At 39.6% G+C, this 23,382-nt stretch overlaps 1 protein-coding gene across 3 annotated transcripts in view; it reads left to right on the top strand.

Annotated features, from left to right (window-relative positions):
* RABGAP1 (RAB GTPase activating protein 1) overlaps positions 1-23,382 on the top strand; it is a 179,555-nt gene that overhangs the window by 135,662 nt on the left and 20,511 nt on the right. For all 3 annotated transcript variants that reach the window (XR_015243042.1, XM_086683971.1, XM_025922349.2), the window contains exons 14-19: positions 2,868-2,981; positions 8,073-8,147; positions 11,795-11,920; positions 12,522-12,665; positions 14,858-14,899; positions 15,150-15,278. Coding sequence is in view for 2 of the 3 variants with exons in the window: in XM_086683971.1 (XP_086540097.1) it covers positions 2,868-2,981; positions 8,073-8,147; positions 11,795-11,920; positions 12,522-12,665; positions 14,858-14,899; positions 15,150-15,278 (630 nt within the window). In the remaining variant the exon portion in view is untranslated. The remainder of the gene's footprint in view (positions 1-2,867; positions 2,982-8,072; positions 8,148-11,794; positions 11,921-12,521; positions 12,666-14,857; positions 14,900-15,149; positions 15,279-23,382) is intronic.

The following is a 23,382-nucleotide window of genomic DNA, read 5'->3' on the forward strand; positions in this document are numbered from 1 at the left end:
TTTCTATAATGTACAATTTTACCTTTTTTTAGAATTTCATACACTTGGAATTAATGGAAAATAATCTTTTGTGTCTGGCTCCTCTCAGTTACAAAATGATTTTGACGATCCATTCATGTTGCACGTATGGGTTTTTTGTTTTGTTTTGTTTTCCTGAGTAGTATTCCACTATCTGGATTGTACCACAATTTATCCATTTACCCATTGGAGCACATTTGTATTGTTTCCAGTTTGGGCTAATATGAATAAAGTTGCCATGAACATTCAAGGTCAAGTCTTTGCATGTATTCATATTTTCATCTCTCTTGGAGAAGTACCTAGGAGTAGAATCACTGAATTAAATGGGAAGTCTATGTTTAACTTTATATGACCCTCCAGACTGTTTCTAAAATATTTGTACCGGGGCGCCTGGGTGGCGCAGTCGGTTAAGTGTCCGACTTCAGCCAGGTCACGATCTCGCGGTCCGTGAGTTCGAGCCCCGCGTCAGGCTCTGGGCTGATGGCTCGGAGCCTGGAGCCTGTTTCCGATTCTGTGTCTCCCTCTCTCTCTGCCCCTCCCCCATTCATGCTCTGTCTCTCTCTGTCCCAAAATAAATAAAAAACGTTGAAAAAAAAAATTAAAAAAAAATTAAAAATAAAAAAAAAATAAAATATTTGTACCATTTTGCATTCCCACCAGCAAATTTTGGGAGTTCCGGTTGTTTCACACCCTTTGCCAGTACTTGGTATCTTGGTTCTTTTTAATTTTAGCATTTAGTAGGTATGTAGTAGGATCTCATTGTAGTTTCAGTCTATATTGTTCTAATGATGAGTGATGCTGAAGTTTTGTCACGTGCTTATTCACCATGTGTATGCCTTCTTTTGTGAAGTATCTCTTCAATCTTATACCACCGTACCCCGTTTTTATTTATTTATTTTTTTTACGTTTATTTATTTTGAGAGAAGATAGAACACACGAGCAAGGCAGGGGCAAAGAGAGAGACAGGGAGAGAGAGAATCCCAGGCAGGCTTTGCACTGATAGTACAGAGCCCGATATAGGGTTCAAGCTCACAAAGAACCGTGACATCAAGAGCTGGATGGTTAACCTCAACTGAGCCACCCAGGTGCCCACCATTCCCCCTTTTTAAAACCAGTTGTTTTTGCCTCTTTATCTTTTTTCAAAGTTTTATATTCTGGATACAACACCATTATCAGATTTTATAGGCATTTTGTCCTGGTCAGGTTTACATTTTCAGGTTCTTAACAGTGGCCTTTTTTGAATAGTACAGCTTTAAAGTTTTGATGAAGTCCAGTTTATCACTTTTTATTTCATGATTCATGACTCTAGATAGCTCTGCAGATCTCTTTCTTTTCAGCTTTTCCTATCCAGTAGACTGATCTACAAACTCTAGCTACTTTGCCTTCTCCATATTCTTTTTATTCAACTCAGGGAGACACTCCCCACCCAGCTCTGTGTCAGGTTGCTCTCTGTGTGCTGCAGCCTGGAAGCTGCCACTAGACAAGAACTACTGTAGTCTCAGGTCTCACCTTGGGTTTTGTCCTTTTGTCAGGGAGCAGCATGGTTCTGAGTTGCCTTAACTGCTAATGACATATTAAAAACTAGTAGTATACCAGTAAAGCTCTTTAGAAAAGCAGTTTGGCAATGTCTTTGAAAGTTTAAATAGTTTACTTGTTAAAAAAAAGAGCATAGGCTTTAAAGTTAGTCGATGGAGTTTGGGGGCATAAGAATGGTAGTGTACAAACTTGTACTGAGTAGTAAATAAACCATTGAGACCTGATGAACAGTATAATGAATATATTATGTAATGTAATAAATATGGATACAATGGCAATCATATTACAGTATATAAATGTATCAGAGTAACACACTGTACACCTTAAATTTGTACAGTGTTACATGTCAAACTTGTTCAATAAAATTTTAAAATGTAAAGTTCAAATCCCACAACTGTAAAATACTTATGGCCCTAGGAACATGATTACCTAAAAGACTGGAGAAATTACTGGACAAGAGAAGAATATCACTTTGATTTTTCATCTTGAAACAGGAGTATCAGGCTCTTGGATGGTATGCTGAATATGATGTAGTCTCACCAACGAGAAGCAAGTCTATTGTCTTATGAAAACAATGCATTGTTAAAATAGAAGGTCATGTTTCTCAGCTGTAGTTCTTTAGCCTGTGAGCAAATAAAATTTAACAAGGGGAATTTATTAGAAATACCTGGATACTTGCTATGTGGTATGAAAGTTTGCTGATATTATTGACATATATTTAGTTTTCTCCACTGGCAAAAGAAAGGATATTTTCCCATAGCCTACTTGAATCCCTTGACATTTGCTGGTCTAGTTTCCTATTGAGTAGACTCTTGGGTGCATTTTTATGCCATTTGCCCTTAGGATAAACCCCAATTAAGGGACTTCTCTTTTCCTTTTGAGAACCTGGCACATGGGCTTCATGCCAAAGGATCATTTAAAGCAGCAGTTTTTGTACCCAGTTTTTCTAGTGGGAGCATTTTACCTCCTTTTGAGATTAGCTTGAATATTTTCCTATAGGAAGTCCATTTTGATTACATTTTCTCTCTTGCAATAGAAAGGTCAGCAGCTGTACTTCCTTGCAACAGAAATGGAGTATACTTGAGGTATATACAGTAAGCAGGTTGCTTTTCTTCCATATTGTTTTTCTTAATATTTTATTTTGCTTTTGCTTGAACAGTTGGTGCCTGAAGATGTAGTAACTCTGGGCATGCATATGTGTATGTATGTCCCTGCAGTATTTTAAAGCATGTAAATGAGAAGACCTTGTTATATAAACTCACACAAGTACGTACATGATTGATTACTAAACCTTTTTCCTAATGTTTCCACAGGAGTCTCCCCAGGACAGTGCCATCACCCGGGATATTAACCGGACATTCCCAGCCCATGACTATTTTAAGGACACAGGAGGAGATGGACAAGATTCCTTATATAAAATATGCAAGGTATCTCACATCCAGAAAAAAACCTCGGTTTTGAATGGTCATTCTGGTTCTTTGAAATTACACAAAAGATAACTACAAAGTGTAATTTGCATTTGGTATTTAAGAAGGCAAAAAAGAAGAGAGTAGACTTTCTGAAATTGTGTTGTTACTTTTTTTTTTTTTTTTTTTTTACGTTTTTTATTTATTTTTGGGACAGAGAGAGACAGAGCATGAACGGGGGAGGGGCAGAGAGAGAGAGGGAGACACAGAATCGGAAACAGGCTCCAGGCTCCGAGCCATCAGCCCAGAGCCTGACGCGGGGCTCAAACTCCCGGACCGCGAGATCGTGACCTGGCCGAAGTCGGACGCCTAACCGACTGTGCCACCCAGGCGCCCTGTGTTGTTACTTTTTAATTTTACGCTCATAATGAACAGGAAGTCAATTAGAAATACGATGGTTAGGTTAGGTTTCTTTTACCCTTTCAATCAGGACTTTCAGATGACAGTCCCCTGGCTCCACATTTAAATTTTTGGCAGTGGGTTTTATGTTAAGACCTTCTGTGTCCTGTAACACTGCAAACTCCTTTTTGGTATTCACATTATAAATTACGAACTTGGCACCTAGGACCTATCCAACAGTGGGAAGTGCTGATGCCTATCGAGGTGGACTTTTAGCACTGCAGCATAATAAATGGTGGGAAATACTGATGTCTGTCAAAAAGTCTGTACAGGAAAGCTGTAAAGGAAGTGTTCAATTTCAGCAATCCATTTTCCAGAATATTTTGGTACTTCAGAGCCATAAGGCTAAAAGAGGACCTAGGACCAGAGTTCTTCAACCTTCCTCTGCCCTTAGAACTAGTCTTTAGTCTCCAGCTGCGCCCCCCCCCCCACATTAATTAAATACCTAGTTAGCATCTACCATGTAGGAAATACAGATGGGGCATGAGACATAATCCTTAAGGAACTTATTATATATTGCTGATTGAGAAAGTACAACTAACAAATTTTAGGACAGGCTAACAATAAAAGACAGGTTTTTCCAGTGATAAACTAGATGCTTCAAACTATAAGGGGAGTTAGATTTAGAGAAATGTTTTTTGGGTTTAATTTTAATTTCCCCAAAGTTGTCATTTCTTTTGTAATATTCTTCTCTGATCATCCTTTTTTAGCCCCTTCTCAGTTGTGCTTCCCCGTAAGCAGCCATCCAGCTATGCTTCATCTTACTGCAAAATTTCCCATAAAGAAACCCTGTGTCCACTGCCTCTGATCCCCAACCTCCTTATCTCACTGCACTCTAGTTTCCGTCTCATAGTGTTCTTCCTTGCAGTTCTCTTTGCTCTTGACCTCTCTCGCCCTCTTGGTTTTGCTCTCCCTTCTCTCACAACATTGCTAACTCCCTTTTGATTTCATTTCTCTCTCTACCTGCCCCTAAAACAGAGGCCTTCCCCTAGGTGCTCAGTCAGTAGTTCCTGTAGCTCTACCCTGTCTCCCTGGGTGACTCTTTCCACCCCCAGAGCTTCAGCTATCACCACTGCACAGATGTTCCCAAATCCACATTCTCTCAAGGCCTGAACTTCTAGCTGCCAGTTGTTCTTCATGTAAAAGTCTGTTAAGTACATCAAACAAAAATGTCTAAAAATAGAGTTCATTTAAAAACATGTTTTATTATAAGAATTTTCAGATATAAAAGTTGAATACAAATATAAAATTTGTATACATCCTCCACCAGATTTAATGTTTATGAACATATTGCCACAGTTGCTTCATCTGTCCCTTTTTTTCCTGAAGTACTTCAAAGCAAATATCAGATATCATGATCCTAAATTCTTCACTATGCATCTCAAAATATAAGATCATTATTCATCTGTAGCTTCCATCATTATTGATCAATACCATCCAGTATCTGCCATATTCAGATTTCCCTAAATGTCCTCATACATTTGGTTAGAATCAGAATCCAGCCGTATCCATATGTTTAGTTGTTACGGCTCTTTTAATTAGAAACCATCTTCCTTTTTCCCTCCATGCCATTATCTTGCTGAAGATACAGTCATTTCTCTGTTAGTTTTCAGATCTTTCCTTTGGCCACATTGAGTTTGATAAGATTGATGTCTGGGGATCCTGGGTAGCTCAGTTGGTTAAGCATCCAACTTCAGCTCAGGTCATGATTTCATGGTTTGTGAGTTCGAGCCCCAAGTCAAGCTCTGTGCTGACAGCTCCAAATCTGGAGCCTGCTTCAGATTGTGTACGTCTCTCTCTCTGTCTGCCCCTCCCCCATGCCTGCTCTGTCTCTCTGTCTCAAAAATGATAGGATTGATGTCTCTTACAGCTATACTTCCCTTTCTGAACATTTATTTATTTTGAGAGAGAGAAAAAAATGCACACATGCAAATGGGGGAGGGGCAGAGAGAGAGGAAGAGAGACTCTCAAGCTGGCTCCGTTCTATCAGCACAGAGCCTGATATTGAACTCGATCCCACCTACTGTGAGATCATAACCTGAGCTGAAGTCAAGAGTTGGTTGCTTAACCGACTGAGCCACCCAGGCACCACTTTACTTCCCTTTCTAAACACTGCCTGGGCAGAGGGCAGGCCTCCGTCATATGTTGCCAGCACTTTTACAAAAGCTGCCTTGCGTTAGTCTCCCTACCTTTGAGTTATAGCGAACTTACTTTTTTCTCCATGTTGACCCCAGGATTGGATGATTTCAGGGCTTCCAGCAAAGCCTTTATTGCTTCCTCATAACCCACAGAACACTATCAAAATTTCATAGTTCATTACCTGGTCCCAGATTCCTTAGCTTAACATTAAAGACATTTTATAATCTATCCTGGCTTAATTCATAAATATTTTATGCTTCAGCTACATTGAACTTCTTGTTGTACTCTGAGTTGATTTATGTGTCCGAATGTCCCACCTGAACCATGAAGTTCTCAAGGGCAGAAATCACTTTATATATGTTAGCTTCTGTAGCAGTTGGCACAGTGGTTGACATATAGTAGGTACTCATTAAATGTTGATGAATTAATGAAGTGCCTTTTCTTCCCCATATTTCATTACAGCTCTCAAGAATTTTATATTCCAAACATTTCCCAAAGGTGTCGTGTACTTTCACATCTGTATATATTCCTTCAAGCTTTTCTGTGAACCTGAAAAATCTGCTCCCCTCCATTCTCTACCTTTAGTACATTTCATTCTAGTGCATAAGTAATTAAACCATGTGCTGAGCAATTTACCTGAGAGAGCTGAGAATACATCAAGTGTATGATACAAATACTATGATTAGTCTCATTTCTTACAAGTAAGAAGTATAAGTAATGAACCAAAGGTCCAGACCGAGACATTAGCAGTTGTGGGATTTCAGCCCAGCTCTGACAAACTCAGAAGCTTCTGTTCTTTCTTGACCAATCAACTGTTAATTGACTTCACAGACATTGTCAGACTGCTTTCTACAGAGCTGTATTGGCATATATTACCACTAGCTTGTAACACAGTCTTATAAAAATTATTAATACTTATTAGTGTTTACTAATTGGACAGGTGAAAAGTGATGCCTTATTATATAAGCAGATTGTTTCTCAAGCCCTCTGCATATCTTGTCTTTGTTAAAGTATATGTGTTTTCTGCTCTGTAACCCTCTCATTGGATAAGCTTTGGTGACATGGGGAATTTAATGAGATTATATGAAATTCTACTTGAATTTATGAAAGCATAATTACCATTTATATATATATGTATATATATTACATATATATGTATAAAATGTATTTCTAAAGCTATAGTTTTACCAAAAGCTAATGGTAAAACGCATGTGTATATTAACTTAATTGTCATCTAATAAGCATTCACATCATATTTTGCTAACTGATCTTTATTCTGAACATGCTCATTCTGAATTGCTTTCTTGGGATGCACAGACAGTGTGTCACAAAAAAAAAAAAAGTGAAGAATAAAGGGAATTTCATCCGAAATAAACTTGTCAAATAGGGAATAGCATTTTCAATCTGTAGGAATTTCCCTTTCCACCACAGCCTACATGAGAACTGTAAATATTAATCATAAAAACAAGACTGAAAAACAAAGAACCAAAAAGAATAAACCACAAGGAATGTTAGATGTCAATATTCTGTTAAAGATAGTGTTCAGAAGAGATGGGTAATAATCATCTGCCGCCAAGAAAAATACAGGAATTCCAAAGGAACCCACAAATGGTTTCAGAGTAGTCCCTCTTATCAGAAAAGTTATTACTGGCATTGCGGAAAGGATTGTATTTTGGTGTCTTTGCCAAAAGATTTTTTCCCAGAAAGAAAAATGAGTAAAGTTAACATTGTTTAGAGAGAGCCTGCTGTATGACTGGCTGGGTTGAAGGTGTGAGGTGCTGGCTAGGTTGGATAGGACGTCACCCCCAGCCCCTGAGAAGCTCACAGTCCAGTAGAGAAGATGGACATTTAAAATGACGTGTCGGGGGCACTTGGGTGGGTGGCTTAGTCGGTTAAGTGTCCTTTGGTTTTGGCTCGGGTCATGATCTGTCTTGGTAAGATCAAGCCCCACGTCGGGCCCCACCCAGAGCATGGAGCCTGCTTGGGATTCTCTGTCTCCCTCTCCCTCTGCCCGGCGTTTGTTCACGTGTCCACGCAAGTGCATGCTCTTTCTCTCTCACAAAAAAGATAAATAAAACAAAGCAAAATAAAATGCAGTATGATAAGTGCATAATAACTATACTTGTGTAGCAAGTACCATAGAAGTACAGAGAAGAGAGGGAATCCCCAGAGAATGGAGTGCTTGGAGCCTGAAGGAAGAGCATATTTTTTAGACAGAAGACGAGACAGCATGAGCAAAGACAATGAGTTACAACAACCTTTTTTCAGTGCTGAAGTGATTTTTGTTTAACTTTACCCACTCCTGGCCTACAGGAAGTGGCATGGTGACAGTTCTGTTTATTGTAAAGAAAAAATTGCAATTGGAGAGAAATATTTGCATCATTCATTGACCATCAAAATGCCATAGTGGAATGTGGGAATCTTCTAGGTTCCTATGTTCAGAGTCCTGTAGGGCAAGTATGGCCCATGAGTGACTACATTCATTTACACCTCCTGTGTTTTTTCTTTTTCCAGGCATATTCTGTGTATGATGAAGAGATTGGCTATTGCCAGGGCCAGTCATTTCTCGCTGCTGTTCTGCTTCTCCATGTGAGTATTAGGTTTCTGTTACGATTTACACATGAGCTGCCTCAGCTTATACTAGCCTTAGACTTGAGCATGGTTTTATATTGGTTTTGGCCAGACCCTGGTACGTGAGTTTTGACTCCTGTATCTGGAAACCTTTACCTTAAATTAATGTAACATTGTCATGGAAGAGAAATATGGTAAGAATAAACGACAGTGTTGAAAACTAGTACAGGGTAGATTTCATTTTTATTGCTAGAATGATTGGATAGTCTTGGTTGAACTCTTAGGGACATTTTATATTCTGTAAGGTAGACTGTTCTTTAGTATTTATTTGGGGGATCTTTGTATTAGAGGTGGAAAGGAAGCAGAGAAGTTGGCTATTTTTAGTGCCATTTTATTCATTTATTTATTCAGCAAAGACCTTTACCCTCCACCTTACTGATATTCTTTCAAATCCACAGCAAAATTGAAAAAAAAGGTTAGGGTGCAATACCCATAAACTTTTTTGTTCTATTTTACCAATTAATATGTTATCACACATCTTTCTCCATCTCTATGTCTCTTTTCCTCTTTTTTTTTTGCACGCATTTTATTTTTTACCAAAAACATTTTTTGAAGTTATTTTTGGAAAATCAGTAGCAAACATCAGCATACTTCACTCCTAAATACTTGAACATGAATCTCCTAAGGACATAATCATAATACTGTAGTCACATCCAGAAATTCCACATTGATTCAGTAATGTCTTACACACAATCCACATTTGATTTTCACCAATTGTTTACTCAGTGAAGTCCTTTATAAGTTTTTTTTTTTTCCTAACCAAGATCAGTGACAATTCAAGCAATGCTTTTGGTTGTCCTCTTTATTTTTTTTAATCTAAACTATCCCCCCTTGCCTTTCTTGTGCTTTATGCCTTTGACAGTTTTGAAAAATTCAAGCAAGTTGTCTTGTAAAATATTCCACATTCTTGATTTGTCTGATCATTTCCTCTTGTTTAAAATTAAAATGCTTGGCAAAAATACCACACAGGTGATGTTAGTAGAGAGTTCATGGGTACTTCCATCTTTAGCACGGTAGATGCTAGAGATCAGGAGTGACTAAGGTAGACATGGTCCCAATCTTTGTGGATACAGAGCTAGTGAAGCTGACTGGTTATAAGCAGAAAGTCACACAAGCACATCATTATCTCAATGGCGCTATAAAGGTATAGTAAAAAGTTTGATGCAAGAGTATAACCAATGAGCCTTAATTTATATTATAGACTTCTCTGGAGGTAACCTTTAAGGTGAACACTGAGAAATGAGAAGCGGTATCTATCGTTCTCTGTTGTACTTGTTTGTATTGTTTAACTTTTTAAAGCTAACATTGCTAGGAAAATAAAACTATTTTAAAAGCAAGAAAGTGGAGAGTCGAGCACTCCCGGTGAAAGGAATAGTACACTACGCAGAAGCACTGAGATGGGGAAAACTTGGCATATGGAAGGAATGAAAGAAGGGCAGTGTGACTGGACCATCATGGGTGTGATGAGGAATGGGGAGGAAACTGGACAGGTCAAGAAGACCAGCTTAAGGAGGGCAGTGGAGGCCAGCTCAGGGAGTTTGGATTTTGTTTCTCTAAGTAAGGGGAAGCTTTTGAAGAGTTTGAAGCCATTTTGTATATAGGTTGTAATATGAGTAAAACCAAAAACCACTTTGTATCTTCTTACTGTGAGAACCTAGCTTATTGGTATTAGTAAGCATGTAAAAATATCATAAAGCTGTGACATCAATAAAGAGGTCAGGTGTTTTTTTTTTTCCCCAGCTCTATCGAGGTACAATTGACAAAAAGTGTGTGTGTGTGTGTGTGTGTGTGTGTGTGTGTGTGTGTGTGTGTGTGTGTGTACATACAGAAGGTGTGTAATTTGATGAGTTGATAGGCTCTACATTGCAAAACGAGTACCACAGACAAGCTAATTAATGTCCATCAAAAGGACAAGGTTTAAATTTTTTTTTAATGTTCGTTTATTTTTTTTTTGAGAGAGAGAGACAGAGACAGAGAGACAGAGTGCGAGCAGGGGAGGGGCAAAGAGAGGGAGACACACAATCCGAAGCAGGCTCCAGGCTCCGAGGTGTGAGGACAGAGCCCCAACGCAGGGCTCAACCCACAAACTGTGAGATCATGACCTGAGCCGAAGTCGGACACTTAACCTCAGGTGTGCCAAAAGGACAAGTTTTAAAATTTTGTTTGTTGGTTGTTTTTTTTTTTAAGTTTATGTATTTTGAGAGAGAGTGAGAGCTGGGGAGGGGCAGAGAGAGAGGGAGAAAGAGAATCCCAAGCAGGTTCCACACTGTCAGCACAGAGCCTGACTCAGGGCTCAAACTCATGAACTGCAAGATCATGACCTGAGCTTAAACCAAGAGTTGGACACTTACTCGACTGAGCCACCTGGACACACCTGTTCTGTTGTTTTAATAAGACTTGCTATCTCAAAGTCTCTCAGGCCTGTATGGTTTGTCTCTGTTCTCAACTTCAGTCCAAGAACATTTGCCCCCATTTAAGTATCACAGTCTCTTTAAAATGGGTTTCCCAGACAAATCGCCAGTGTCTTGGTTTGAACTCTGTACTGCTTGCCATTGTGTTAAGATAAATGCTTGTTTCAGAGGAAAAGCAGATGTGCTGTCTGACATCAGAAATGCCACTCTGGGGCAGACCAAGTGTCCCTCAGCATGTGGACAAAATTGTGAAATTGCCTTCCACGATAGAGACCTCTGAGATCTGCTGCTTTGCCCCAAATGCCCCTACCTTTTCCAATAATAAATTGCTATGCTTTTCTCATTTATTACTGAATCCAATTTGTTCTGTAGTTCTGCTTTAGTCTCTGATTTCTGTGTTCAGCCCACTTCCATCCCCTTGTTCCACAGAAGCCCGCCCACCTTCTTGACATTTTGAAGGCTTGCTACATCACACCAAGCCTTAAATAACGTTTCCAGTGCTTTTTTTTCTGTTTTGAAAGCTAGACATTTTGCCAGGTTCTCAGGGAAATGTTTTTCCACCAAGCTATGAAAGATGTAGGTATTATTATAAACAGGGGTAACATCTATAAATAGAATTGAATGGTGAGGGTTTTTGTAATATTTTATATATTGCCATGACCATTACTTTAGTACTTTGTGCATTACAATAAACCTTAGGATATTTAAGATTCTGCTATAATTGGCCAATGAGGAAGAAAAACACTTTCAGTAGAAAGAAATAGCAGCTAAGGAGGCAAAATGATTTAATGAAGGCGTCATGATTTGAGAAGATGAAACCTACACTGTGTGTCAGCGTGTTGCTGCTCAGTTCAGATCCGGTCCTGCAAAGCCTATACTCCGCTCCCTCAGGCAGACTCGGGCCTTCTTGTTCTTGGATCCCCACTGATCTTTCTACCTAATTCATATTATACTTACTGTACACTGATTGTATGGGAAACTTCTGGAGGATAGGAACAGTATCTGACACAGAATAGGCATCATTAATATTTCTTTATTGAGTGAATGAATGTAGTAAAACACAACTACCTGAGTTACTACATATCACTAAATGTCATAGTATTTGGATAGGGCTGGAAGGATGAATTAAACATACTGAGAAAACTTCTGTATATGTTTTGTGATCCCCACCACCCCATTCCCTGTCTGTTACAGATGCCTGAAGAACAGGCATTCAGTGTTCTGGTCAAGATCATGTTTGACTATGGTCTCAGGGAACTTTTCAAGCAAAACTTTGAAGATTTGCATTGCAAATTTTACCAGTTGGAGCGACTCATGCAGGTAAAAAGAGAAACCAGCTTGCATTCGCCACTAAGAGTACGGGACTGGGGAGAGCTGGATCCATGAATTGGTGCCAGGGAGCAGTGGTGGTTGCCTTAGCCATCCAACGTTAAGGACTGGTTTTATATTTTTCATTTCTCACTATGTGATGACAATGCCAAGATTAATAAGGTGTGAACCTGAATGGGTGTGAGCTGGTTTTTCAATCTCATAAACACCCAAAAGATCAGATGACTTTGTGGGGGCCTTTAACATAGCAAACTAAATCAAGAAATACCCGCCAAGGCTCTGAAGCTGACTGGTTAGGAATAGCATAATAAAAGTGAAACAAACTTTCCCAAACATTTCATAACTTGGAAAGAAAAAGTTTCATTCCAAATATTTGTCACCGTCTTGGGGATTCCTCTCGAGAGCTAGTTTGTGGACCAGAAAAGAGAGCCAAGTGCCTGTTTAATACTTGATGATAAGTGTTCTTTTGAGCACTTTGGAGGTTTGTAGGAAAACACAAATATGTGACTTTTTTGGCCTATTCCTGGCAGATTTATGAGTGGGAGTTGAACAGCTGCATATGTGCCCAAAACTAATTAGTTTGCTATTTCAGGAATACATCCCTGACCTGTACAACCACTTCCTGGATATAAGCCTTGAAGCACACATGTATGCCTCCCAGTGGTTTCTTACACTTTTCACTGCAAAATTCCCTCTCTACATGGTCTTCCATATCATCGACCTGCTTTTATGTGAGGTAGGTATCAGAGGCCAGAACACTTCAGCTTTTGTTTACAGTGCTCTCCCATGTCGGCTCCATCAAAACAGAATTTGTTCTTAGTTATTTTATTTTAATGCTCAAAAATCCAGATTTAAGTAATGCTTCCTTGGGTTAAAGCGAGTGATCACGTTTTGTTAAAGGTGCTCTCAGCTTAAAAAAAAAAAAAGAAAAGAAAAATGAAAACCACTACTAGACATTTGTATTAGTATTAGGTTTGGCTGCATTTATTGAAGAAACTCAAAGTCACAGTGACTAAGGTAGAGGTTTAGTTCTCTTCATTCACATAAAAGAAACCAGAAGGTTGACAGTAACCTGTCAGGGGACAGGGAGGGTCAGGGGACAGAGGAGGGTGTGTCCCCCTTTAAAAGAGACTTCCTAGATGTTCCACCTGAATTTTCATTTCTCTCTTATTGGCAGGAACTTAGGTACCTGACCACATCTAGCTGCAAAGGAGAGTTTTTAAAAACTGGGTAGGAATTTGCTAAAACTTGGAGGGTCTGTTACTAAAACAAAAAAGATATTAGAGTAAGTAATAGTCTTTGCCAAGCATGGTTTGGCAGGGTGATTAAGAAAAGAATAACTAATTTCCAAAATAATATATGTCTGTTTGTTTATTTTGAGAGAGAGAGCACGTGTGCAAGCTGGGGAGGGACAAAAAAAATCCCAAGCAGGCTCCATGCTGTCAGCACAGAGCCTGACGAGGGGCTTAATCTTAACAACCATGAGATCATAACCTGAGCCTAAATCAAGAGTCAGATGCTTTACCAACTGAGCCACCCAGGCACCCCAATAATATATGTTTATTACAGAAACTAGAAAACAAGCAAAAAGTTCTAAAAATACTTCTAATCCCACTCTCCAGAGAGTAACTCTTTTAACATTTTGGTGTCTATTCTTTCAGATTTTTGTGTGCATTTATTGATTTACATGTGTTATTTCTATATGGAATAACTTTTTCATATGGAGTATTATGTAATAATGTATATTATGGTTCTGTAGGTATATATTTTAAAATATTATGCTATATATGCTATTGGTAACCTCTTTTCATTTCATGTATTTGAACATTTATAGACACACATCTGCACCTTCCTTTTTAATTATGCCATATTCAAGGCATACAAAAATCCCTTGAAGAATTTCTGCCTTCTACCCAGCTTGAAACACTGTAAGATACACTATTACCAAATATGCCATTATTCTTACCTGCTACCAAATATCTCATTCGTTGGGTATACCATAATTTATGTAACCAATTCCTAGTCTCAATCAACCCTTTAAGTTTTATAGTTTTTCAGTATTATAAACAACCATTTGTTTTAAGTAGTTACTAAGGGCCTCCTGGCATGCCAAGTAATTTAAATAAACTTTTCAGCTAATTAGCTTAGAAAACCCTTGGGAGAACATTAGTTATGGAAACTGAGGTCCAGAAACTTAAAGAATTTAGCAGGTCTTAGTGCCTCCTCTTATCTTTTCTTTGTTCCCGGCACTCCCAAAGTGGTAGCTGAGGGAGAGGCAGGTTGGAGGGAGCCCTGAGCAGATTATGTTCTGGGGTAGAGGGCTCACACACAGAATGCTGTATTTGGAGCAGGGCAGCACACAATAAGGGAAAAGGCCACCTGCAGTTATTTGCTGAGAGATCACAATTTTATGACTCTTATGTTTTGGTTGGGAAGCATAGAATACTTTGGAAAAGTGTTCTTGTTGAATGTGAGAATAGGGCTAAAGATTTCTTCTCTTGGGGCGCCTGGATGGCTCAGTCAGTTGACCGTCTCACTTGGGCTCAGGTCCTGATCTCACAGTTCGTGGGTTCAAGCCCCACATCGGGCTCTGGGCTGAGCGCTCAGAGCCTGGAACCTGCTTTGGATTCTGTGTCCTCCCTCTCCCCTGCTCACGCTCTGTCTCTCTCTTCTCTCAAAAGTGAATAAACATTTAAAAAAAAAAAAAAAAAAAGTTCTTAGAAGATTGGGAGACTGGGGTCTGTTTTAAGATGTTTTTTAGTAGCAGACCTGTAATTATTATTTTCCAAGATATTTTCAAGTTATTCCATTTCTTTACTTAATTAAGTTTTTGTACTTTATCTTAAACTGTGGGGCATTCTGGGGACAGACAGCTGAATAGTCCAGATATGAACACTGAAAATATTCTTTTTGTGTTTTCTCTTCCAGGGAATAAGTGTTATTTTTAATGTCGCCCTTGGATTATTAAAGGTACACATTTATTTGTAAATTGAGTTACATCCCCTGTCCAGCACTTGCAGGATCTTGGTCTCGATCTCATTCTAAGCAGCTGTGCTGTAGCCCTGACCCTGACAGCAGCTAATGGGCAAGTGGCTCGGGCAACAGCTAAGAAGTATCTTCTGGGGATTGTAAAGGTGCTCGTGTTATACAGTGCTTCTTGTGCATCTTCATAGCCAAGACCTCTTTCTGTCCATGGTTGTGTTTTCTTTCTTTCGTCAAGACTTCCAAGGACGACTTGCTGCTGACAGATTTTGAAGGTGCCTTGAAGTTCTTCAGGGTCCAGCTTCCGAAGAGATATCGCTCAGAAGAAAATGCGAAAAAGCTAATGGAATTAGCTTGCAGCATGAAGGTAAAATAACATTTGCATCAATTTAGACTGTTTTGTTCAGTTACTGTCTCACCATTCCTGATCAAACTATGAACATTTACAATACATTAGTAGTACTAGTAATAATAATGTTTTCTTTGTATTTGTTTCCAAATATTCTCTTACATAGTCTATCCTGTGCATCAAATCTCATTGCCTCTCCCAAACTTTGAACTCTAGGAATGGAATTATTATCCTTATTTAGAAGATACAGTAAAACACAAAGAGTCCTGCCGCTAGGTGGTGGCAGGACTCTGGTTTTGTGATTTCTGTGTTGTCCTCTAACTTTCAATATTTGTTGTTATGGTCAGTAATTCCCTGAAATGAAACTAACAATTAATGAAGGGAACTCACTCCTTTTCATCACTTTCAGTGGCACTTATGATTTGTATAGTTTTTAAAAAATTTTTATGTATATTTTTTTCATTTTTGAGAGAAAGAGCCTGAGCTGGGGAGGGGCAGAGAGAGGGAGACACAGAATCTGAAGCTGGCTCCAGGCTCTGAGCTGTCAGCACAGAGCCTGATGCGGGGCTCGAACTCACAGACTGTGAGATCATGACCTGAGCCAAAGTTGGACGCTTAACTGACTGAGCCACCCAGGGACCCCTGATTTGTATAAATTTTTTTTTTTTTTTTTTTAAAGGCAGCATCTCTTTGTGTTAATGTAATATGAGTAGGAGAAATTCCATTGTCTGCTGACCGGAGCATAGACTTGAAGTCAGATCTGAATTTGAAGTTATTTTATCTGTTTAAGGCACAATTTCCTGATATGTAAAATAACAGTAGACTTCCAGTTCTGGTTATATGTCAGACTAAGCTGACTCGAGCTACCATGCTTTAAACACTTGGAGGTAGCAAATAAAATATAACCCAGGAAATGTTTAAATACCTGGATGAACTTGAAAGAAAAAAAAAAAGAAATCCCAAGTACCTGAATCACAGTAGCTCAAAGCTAGTGTGTGTGAAGTGCTAAAACAGGGGAATGTGGAACCTTGTTGATTTTAATTCTCAGGAAGACATATAACATGATTTTGGGTGTTTGTGAGGCAACTGAATCTGGAGTCTTTGCATAAGTTAAGACCTTGGAATGGCTAACCTCTTTGTGAAAGGAGGAAATATAAAAACTACCTACCTATTATCCTGAGGAACAGTGGATATCCTAATATAAAATGAATTGAGGATTTGAAAAAGAAATAGAACCTCTAGATAATGAAATAACTATTAAAGTTATTATTCATCTTAAAGTGTTACATACTTCACAAGTACTACGGATAACATTTGATGGTATTTTCCCATGTGCCAGGGACTGTGGTTAAGTGCTTTCATATGTGAGGATTGTAACTACAATATGTATACAGTGCTTACGATGGTGCCTGGTAATTAGTAAGGGCTTAAGAATTGATGGCTCTTCCTATGGTTATTCTCCTCTGGCTTTTCAAGCAGTTATCAAATGAACACTTTTCAGTAACATTTTCATGGATGATGGGTTTGTGCACAGGGCACAAAACCAAGTGAGCCCTGAGTTCCTCTTTCCACCTCAGCCTGGTTCACACGAGAGGAAGCTGCCTCTTATTTGCTGATGATTTCCTCCCCTCCAAAACCTCCTTTCTTCGTGTCCCATCTCAAGTTTCTGGAACGTGGTTCCTCAGGCCAAAACCCCTGCTTATTCTGAGCGCCTCTTTCTCTCACCACATCTTGGTCCATCCCAGCCCTGCTGGCATAATACACCCTGAATCTGATCACTTTTCTCCCCTTCTTTCTAACACCCTAGTATAACCATCACCTTCACTTCTTTTCTGGAATGTTCCAGTAGACTCCATGTCTCCCTGTTTCCACAATTTTTTTTTTCTTGGTTTCTTTTTTGGGGAGGTGGGTTTTTATCCCATCTGTCCCTTGCTTGAAACTCTAATGGTTTCTTAGAATAAAACTCAAGAGGTTTTGCCCTGGTGCACAGGGCACTGCACTGTCTGACCTCTGGCCATCTCTCTGATTGCACCTCCTACTTTCCCCCCTCACATTTTCCACTTTACACAACCTGGCTTCCTTGCTGTTCTCAAACAGCAAGCATGCTAAGCATGTTCACTCCTCAGGCTTCTGCACTGGCTTGTCTCTCCACCCATCATGTTCTTCTCAATGTCCACATGGCGTCACCATCACCTCAGTGAGTCTTAAGCTCAAATATCATACCATCAGAGAGGCCTTCTCTAATTACAGTGTCTAAAGTAGCTGCTCCCTCAACCCTTTACACCCTGATCTCTTTATCCTGTCTTATTTTCCTCATATCATTCATTGTTACTTAACGTTATTTTAGATCTTTATTTGATGCTCTCCTCCCCCCCACCCCGAACTAAACCTTCAGCAGAGGGGACTTTATCTTATTTACTGCCAAATCCCCAGCATAAGAACAGGATTTGGCATAAAAAAATTAGTTGAATGAGTGAACAAATGAATGTGCTGCTGAATTTATACCAAGTGGTGTTTTGTAAAGAAGAGTTAGAGAGTTAATATGGCTTTGGGCAAGGCTTAAAATAATGTCCAGCTGAAGGTTTTATCTTTTCGTTTTCAGTACCTTGAAACACTTTAATAATATATGAATCTTTTATTTCCATAGGCCAGATTCGAGGTGTCTAATGTCTTTTTTCCTTTTTTTTTTCTTCTTTTTTTTTTGGCTTATGCTTTCAAGGAGTTAAGATAGACAGTGCTGCACAGCACACAAATTTTGTGCCTAGACACATAATTCCTTCTGGTCCTGGAGAACTCTGCATGGCGGGGGTACACTTTGGATAATGCCCCCTACTTGCACATAGTCTCCGGTGAGAAAGATCGTAATCTTTCTTGAAATTGACCTACAGTGTGGAAAAGCCTACATATTGACCAGGACACGAGAATGAAATTTTTCTGCTAAAAGATGGGATACAGTGTAGTTAGCAATGATCAGTTGTACTCTAGTAGGTTAATACTTAATGCCAAAATTATTAAGGGAAATATAGGCAACAGTTGAGCCAATTATTCGCAAAGGACCTCAGTCACTGTGATAATTTGCCAGCTCAAAAATGAGGAAAATCACTGTAAGCTCAGTCATGAGCGCTGCGTTATGTGGACTGCACAAGGTGGGGGTGCCTCCGTCAGCAAGAAAGTGCATCTGATCATCTGTGGCTTTGACGTCCCCTCTCTAGACATGGAAGAGGGGATCCCTGCTTTGTGAATGGCTTGGAAACTAGCTTTTTAACTTTTTGGTCTAGAATTTAGAAAGGGAGCATTGACTTTGTAACTTACTGAAATCCCATTCCATTATTTTTTAATTTCTTAAAAACCGTGGCTTCTGATTAAGGTGGGAATTAGGAATGCTTTGCCTCACATGCCAGTTGAGAAAACAGTTACCTACTTTTGTTGTTGTTGTGTTTTAACAGTTTTGATGTTGTAATTTCTGGTATTTGTATAGTTTTTATAGGTATCTCATTTCTCCCTCACAGTTCCCTGTGAGGTATGCAGGCCAAGTCGGTTTCCAAGTGGAAACTGAGGCTTATAGAAGTCTTGGCCAACTGGTACTTGCTGGGCAGTGACAAGAGCCCTAGTGGAACTCAGGCCTTCTGACTCCACATTCCCAAAGCTTCCCACTCCATTGCATTGCCTCTTCTCATTGCAGAATTGCAGCAGGAATTAAGTTTGGTGTGGCAATATCTGAAATGGCCACCAGATGGGTGTGTTGCTCAAAAAGGTCTGTATTCCTCTCTGCCTGTGTGTCTTCCTTTTTTCTATACATCTTTCTCTTTGTCTGTCTTTACTTACCTCTTTCTCCTTTTCTCTCTTTTCAGTCCTTTTACTTCTCCCCTCCTCTCTCTTTCCCCTGAGTTTATTATGGAACTGATATAATTTATTTTTTTTTAAGTTTTAGATCTCTGCTCTTAGTCTAAAATTTAATAGCATACATCAGAACTCGTTATTTGTCCATTGAGTTGCTCCCCTTTTATGGGTCATTGTCTTGAGATAGATTGTTCCTACTTTTTTTTTTTTTTTTAAGTTTATTTACTTGAGAGCACGCATGCGCATGCATGCACGTGAGCAGAAGGGAGGGACAAAGAGAGAGGGGGAGAGAATCCCAAGCAGGCTCCATGCTGTCAACGCAGAGCCCAGCCTGGGGCTCAATCTCCGGAACCGTGAGATCCTGACGTAAGCCGAAATCAAGAGATCCTGACTTAACCGACTGAGCCACCGAGGTGCCCCTGTTTCCACTTCTGATAAAAGATCTAAAAGGACTTTGATTTACTAAAAAAAAAAAAAAAAAAAAAAAAAAAAAAGATTTTTAAGTAATCTTCTTCATCCAGTGTGGTACTTAAAACCACAACCCCCAGATTGAGTCACATGCTATACCAAGTGAGCCAGCTGGGTGCCCCAGGATTTTCACTTTAAATAGATTGTTCCAGGAGATCATGAATGGTCCTTAGGAGCTCCACAACACTTTCATACTCATAACTGTACTATGCATCGTGTTTAGAGGGAGAAAATTGGAAAAAAAATGAATTTGTAGGCCTTGCATTTTTTTAATTCAAGAAGTACGTGAGAGCAACTGGTTTTTTTTGTTTGTTTGTTTTTTATGTCTACACAGAGATGTTTGAGAATAAGTCAGATACGTAAGGCTAGTTTGGAAGAAGTAGGAGCCATAAAAGAGATAGCTGGTGAGTTTCTTAGATTAAACCTGAATGAAGATTTGACCCTTTCACTGTAGAATCCTGCCTAAGGTGAGATGGAATTCTGAGCCATTGATTGCTTCATGGGGATTTGTTATTTCAGACTTAAAGTGAATGTACAAGACTTCAAACTACCTGTAGAAAAAGACCCTACAGAAACCAAATAGCAGTATCTCGAAATTAATGTAATCCTAACCATTTGCTCTTTGGAGATACAGAATACTCTTTGGCATTTGGGTGTATTTGTTCTTGGGGATATTTTTATTTAAGACCTTAATAGCAGAATTAGTTTGAAATTCATTCTCTGCTCAGATCATTTGTGTAGTTAGTGTGTGTTAGGATCTTAGGCCCTATGATTGCAGTGGCTTCATCAGTCTTGTCTCTTACTCTATTCACAGAATTTTGCATAGTGTCTACACAGTGACTTCATCCTTACAGTGATCATATGAGGTCATTTTACAGGCACATATACTGAAGCTTAGAGAACTGAAGAAAATTCCCAAAGGGTATAAAGTTAGTAAGTGATAGAGGTGGGGTCAGATCCCAGGAATTTCAGACTCTAAAGTCAATCCTTACCATCATTGTGCCGTGGTGTAAACGAGGGGGTGAATGAATGGGACGAGAGCTACTTGTATTGGTCCATTTTTGCTGATGTTTGTCATGTAATGGTGGGTAAGCTGAGTCTCTGTCAGTTTAACAAAGTTGTAGCTAAGTATAGCCAAGTTCAGTTTTCCTTATGACTAGACCAGGCTATAGTTTTACTTCTGTGTTTGTTTCCTACCTTTTGTATTGGATTTCATGAGGAAACTTATGAGTGCTCTTTTTCTCTGCAGTGAACTATAAATTTTGCTGGTTATCACAAGGGTAGCACTGCCCACTACCTTCTTATTTTATTTTAATAAGCTGGTCTCCCTTGGTTGTTTTCTTTGTTTGGGTTCTCTGCTACTAATTTGTTTCTTGCATTTTAGAAAAATACTCTGATGGAACCAGAATGCCTAATTCTATTTAGTGATCTTTGAGGGAGTTTGAGCCTGAACTCTTTGAACAAATTAAATAAGAAGGCTCAGAAATTAAATAGAATGTTGATTTGTTTCAAGTGGTTGTAAGTGCGGGCTTGGGAGTCCCACAGACCTTGGCTCTCATCCTGGCTCTGCCTCTGCTGTGTGACCCAAGGTAGTTTAACGTGACAGGGTTGTAGAGAGGGAAATCAGATGATGCCTTTAAAGTAGCTGCTGCTCTCCTGATGACTATTGTCATCATCACCACCACCACCACCCCCACCATCATCATCATCATCATCATCATCATCATCACCACCACCACCACCACCACCACCACCACCACCACCGGTGCTCATTTGACCTGCCCTGTTTTGACCTCCTCTGCCCAGGCATTTGCTTTCCTTAAGCCAGTTCACGTCAACACGCATTTATAGATTTTCTTATGTTCTCAGTGTTGAACATGCTACAGAGATGGATGAGAAACAAGAGTCACTCCAGATTTGTGTTCCTGTGCTGCTGTTGCCACCTAATAGGCTGGGCCCTTGGCTCTAGATGAGTCACTTTCCCTAACTAGGTCCTGATTCCTCATCAGTGAAATGTGGTGATAATTCCTACTATACCTATCTCAGACAGTTGTTTTGGGAATTAAATAAAATAGTAGCTGTAGAGGTATCTTGTTATCATGAAAGTCCTGTGTAAATCTCAGGTTTTTAAATCAGTAACTAAATAAAGCGAAGACCCTGCCCCAAGCATTCTAAAAAAGGAAGATGGACTTGTATCAGATTTCTTTGTTTAGCATTGAGGACTTTGGGGTCAAGATCTCCTCCATATACCAGACCTCTTCATACCCACCCACTCCCTCACACAACATACTTCACCCTGCCGTGTAGACCTACTAATATTCAACCTCCCATCTCTCCTGCACTTGTGACTCCAGCCCAGGGGGGATTCTGACCTTTGCAGCAGTTTCTTAAGCCAAACTTGGAAATCAGCTCCTGTTTCCTATCCACAGCCTATTTCCTGTTCTTATGTGTTAAATGGATGTTGTTTAAATAGCTTGTTGCTTGCAACACATGTTCAGAGGGTAACTCTGTCTCTGATTCAAGATAAGAATGTAGATTTTTTTTTTAAGTTTATTTATTTATTTGAGAGAGAGAGAGAGAGAGAATGAATGAATGAATGAATGAATAGGAGAGGGGCAGAGCAGGAGAGAGAATTCCAAGCAGGCTCCAAGCTCTCAGCACAGAGCCTGACGTGGGACTCGATCTCACGAATAATGAGATCATGACCTGAGCTGGAAGAGTTGGGACACTTAAAGGAGCCACCCAGGCGCCCCATTAATGTAGATACTAATGATAATATGTAATGGCTGCCCTTTTTATTAAGAAGACCTCATGTGTTGGGCGCTCTCCTGAACTCTTGATATGCTTAATATCATGCAATCCGGTTAACAGTAGTCCCGTAAGGACTACTGGAATTTTCTCAGATGAGGAGCCTGAGGCTGAGATAAGGCAACTCACCCTCCTTGACAGAGTAAGCCAGTGGCATAGCCATGGCTCAAGTCTGGGTCTGTCCACCTACAAAGCCCAAGTTCTCAGTGGCAAACTGTCCCGCCTCCCTCCCACCCATGTTCACGGCCACTCTCCACTTTCTCTACCAGATCAGGTACCAGCTCTCCTGGGACAGATAGCACATGTTTTAAGAGAGCATCATCCATTTCCTGTGATAGATAAATGACAAGTGACCCAGGAAGAGGTGTTTGGGATTAAATACATCTATCAGGTTATCAAACTGGCGTGATCTAAGTCTCCACCTTCTGTCTGACTCGGTTTCTTAACCTGGGACTGTGGGTGGCTCAGGGAGCACAGGGATCTTCTGAAATGGTATGCAGAATGCTTTATTGCTGGTATAGGGTGAGGGCAGAGTTGGCTTCTGTGTTTTTTTATGGGATCCATGGCTTTCAGGAGACTTTTGAAGTAGTATTGTCTCTAACAGTGTTAAGAAACAATGTACAACTTGCAGCGAGATATAAAATTGGTTTTATCTAAATTATAAACGTAGTCTTATCACAGGAAATTATTAGTTTCCCCCCACCCCGAAAGTACATTTTAAACAGAAAAAATTTCAAAATTAAGCTTCTTTAAGGGCAAAAATACCTGTGTGTGATGCTGTGTTTTCCATAGCCTTCTGATAGGAGTCCACTAATAGTAGGTATGATTCAGAGCTCTGGGGCTGATTCCATAGCTTCCCTGCTTCCTCAATTCAATTAGATGTTATTGGTATAAGTAAGAGACAAATAAAATGAACCTTAGACTTTAAGAGTGAGGACTATGTCTCTATTGATTATTTTCATGCTTGCTGTGTACCAAGGCATTAGGAGTTTTACAGTACTTGGGA

The sequence above is a fragment of the Puma concolor genome, chromosome D4, assembly GCF_028749965.1.
Source record: "Puma concolor isolate L17-30 chromosome D4, mPumCon1.1.hap2, whole genome shotgun sequence".
NCBI classification, from domain to species: domain Eukaryota; kingdom Metazoa; phylum Chordata; class Mammalia; order Carnivora; family Felidae; genus Puma; species Puma concolor.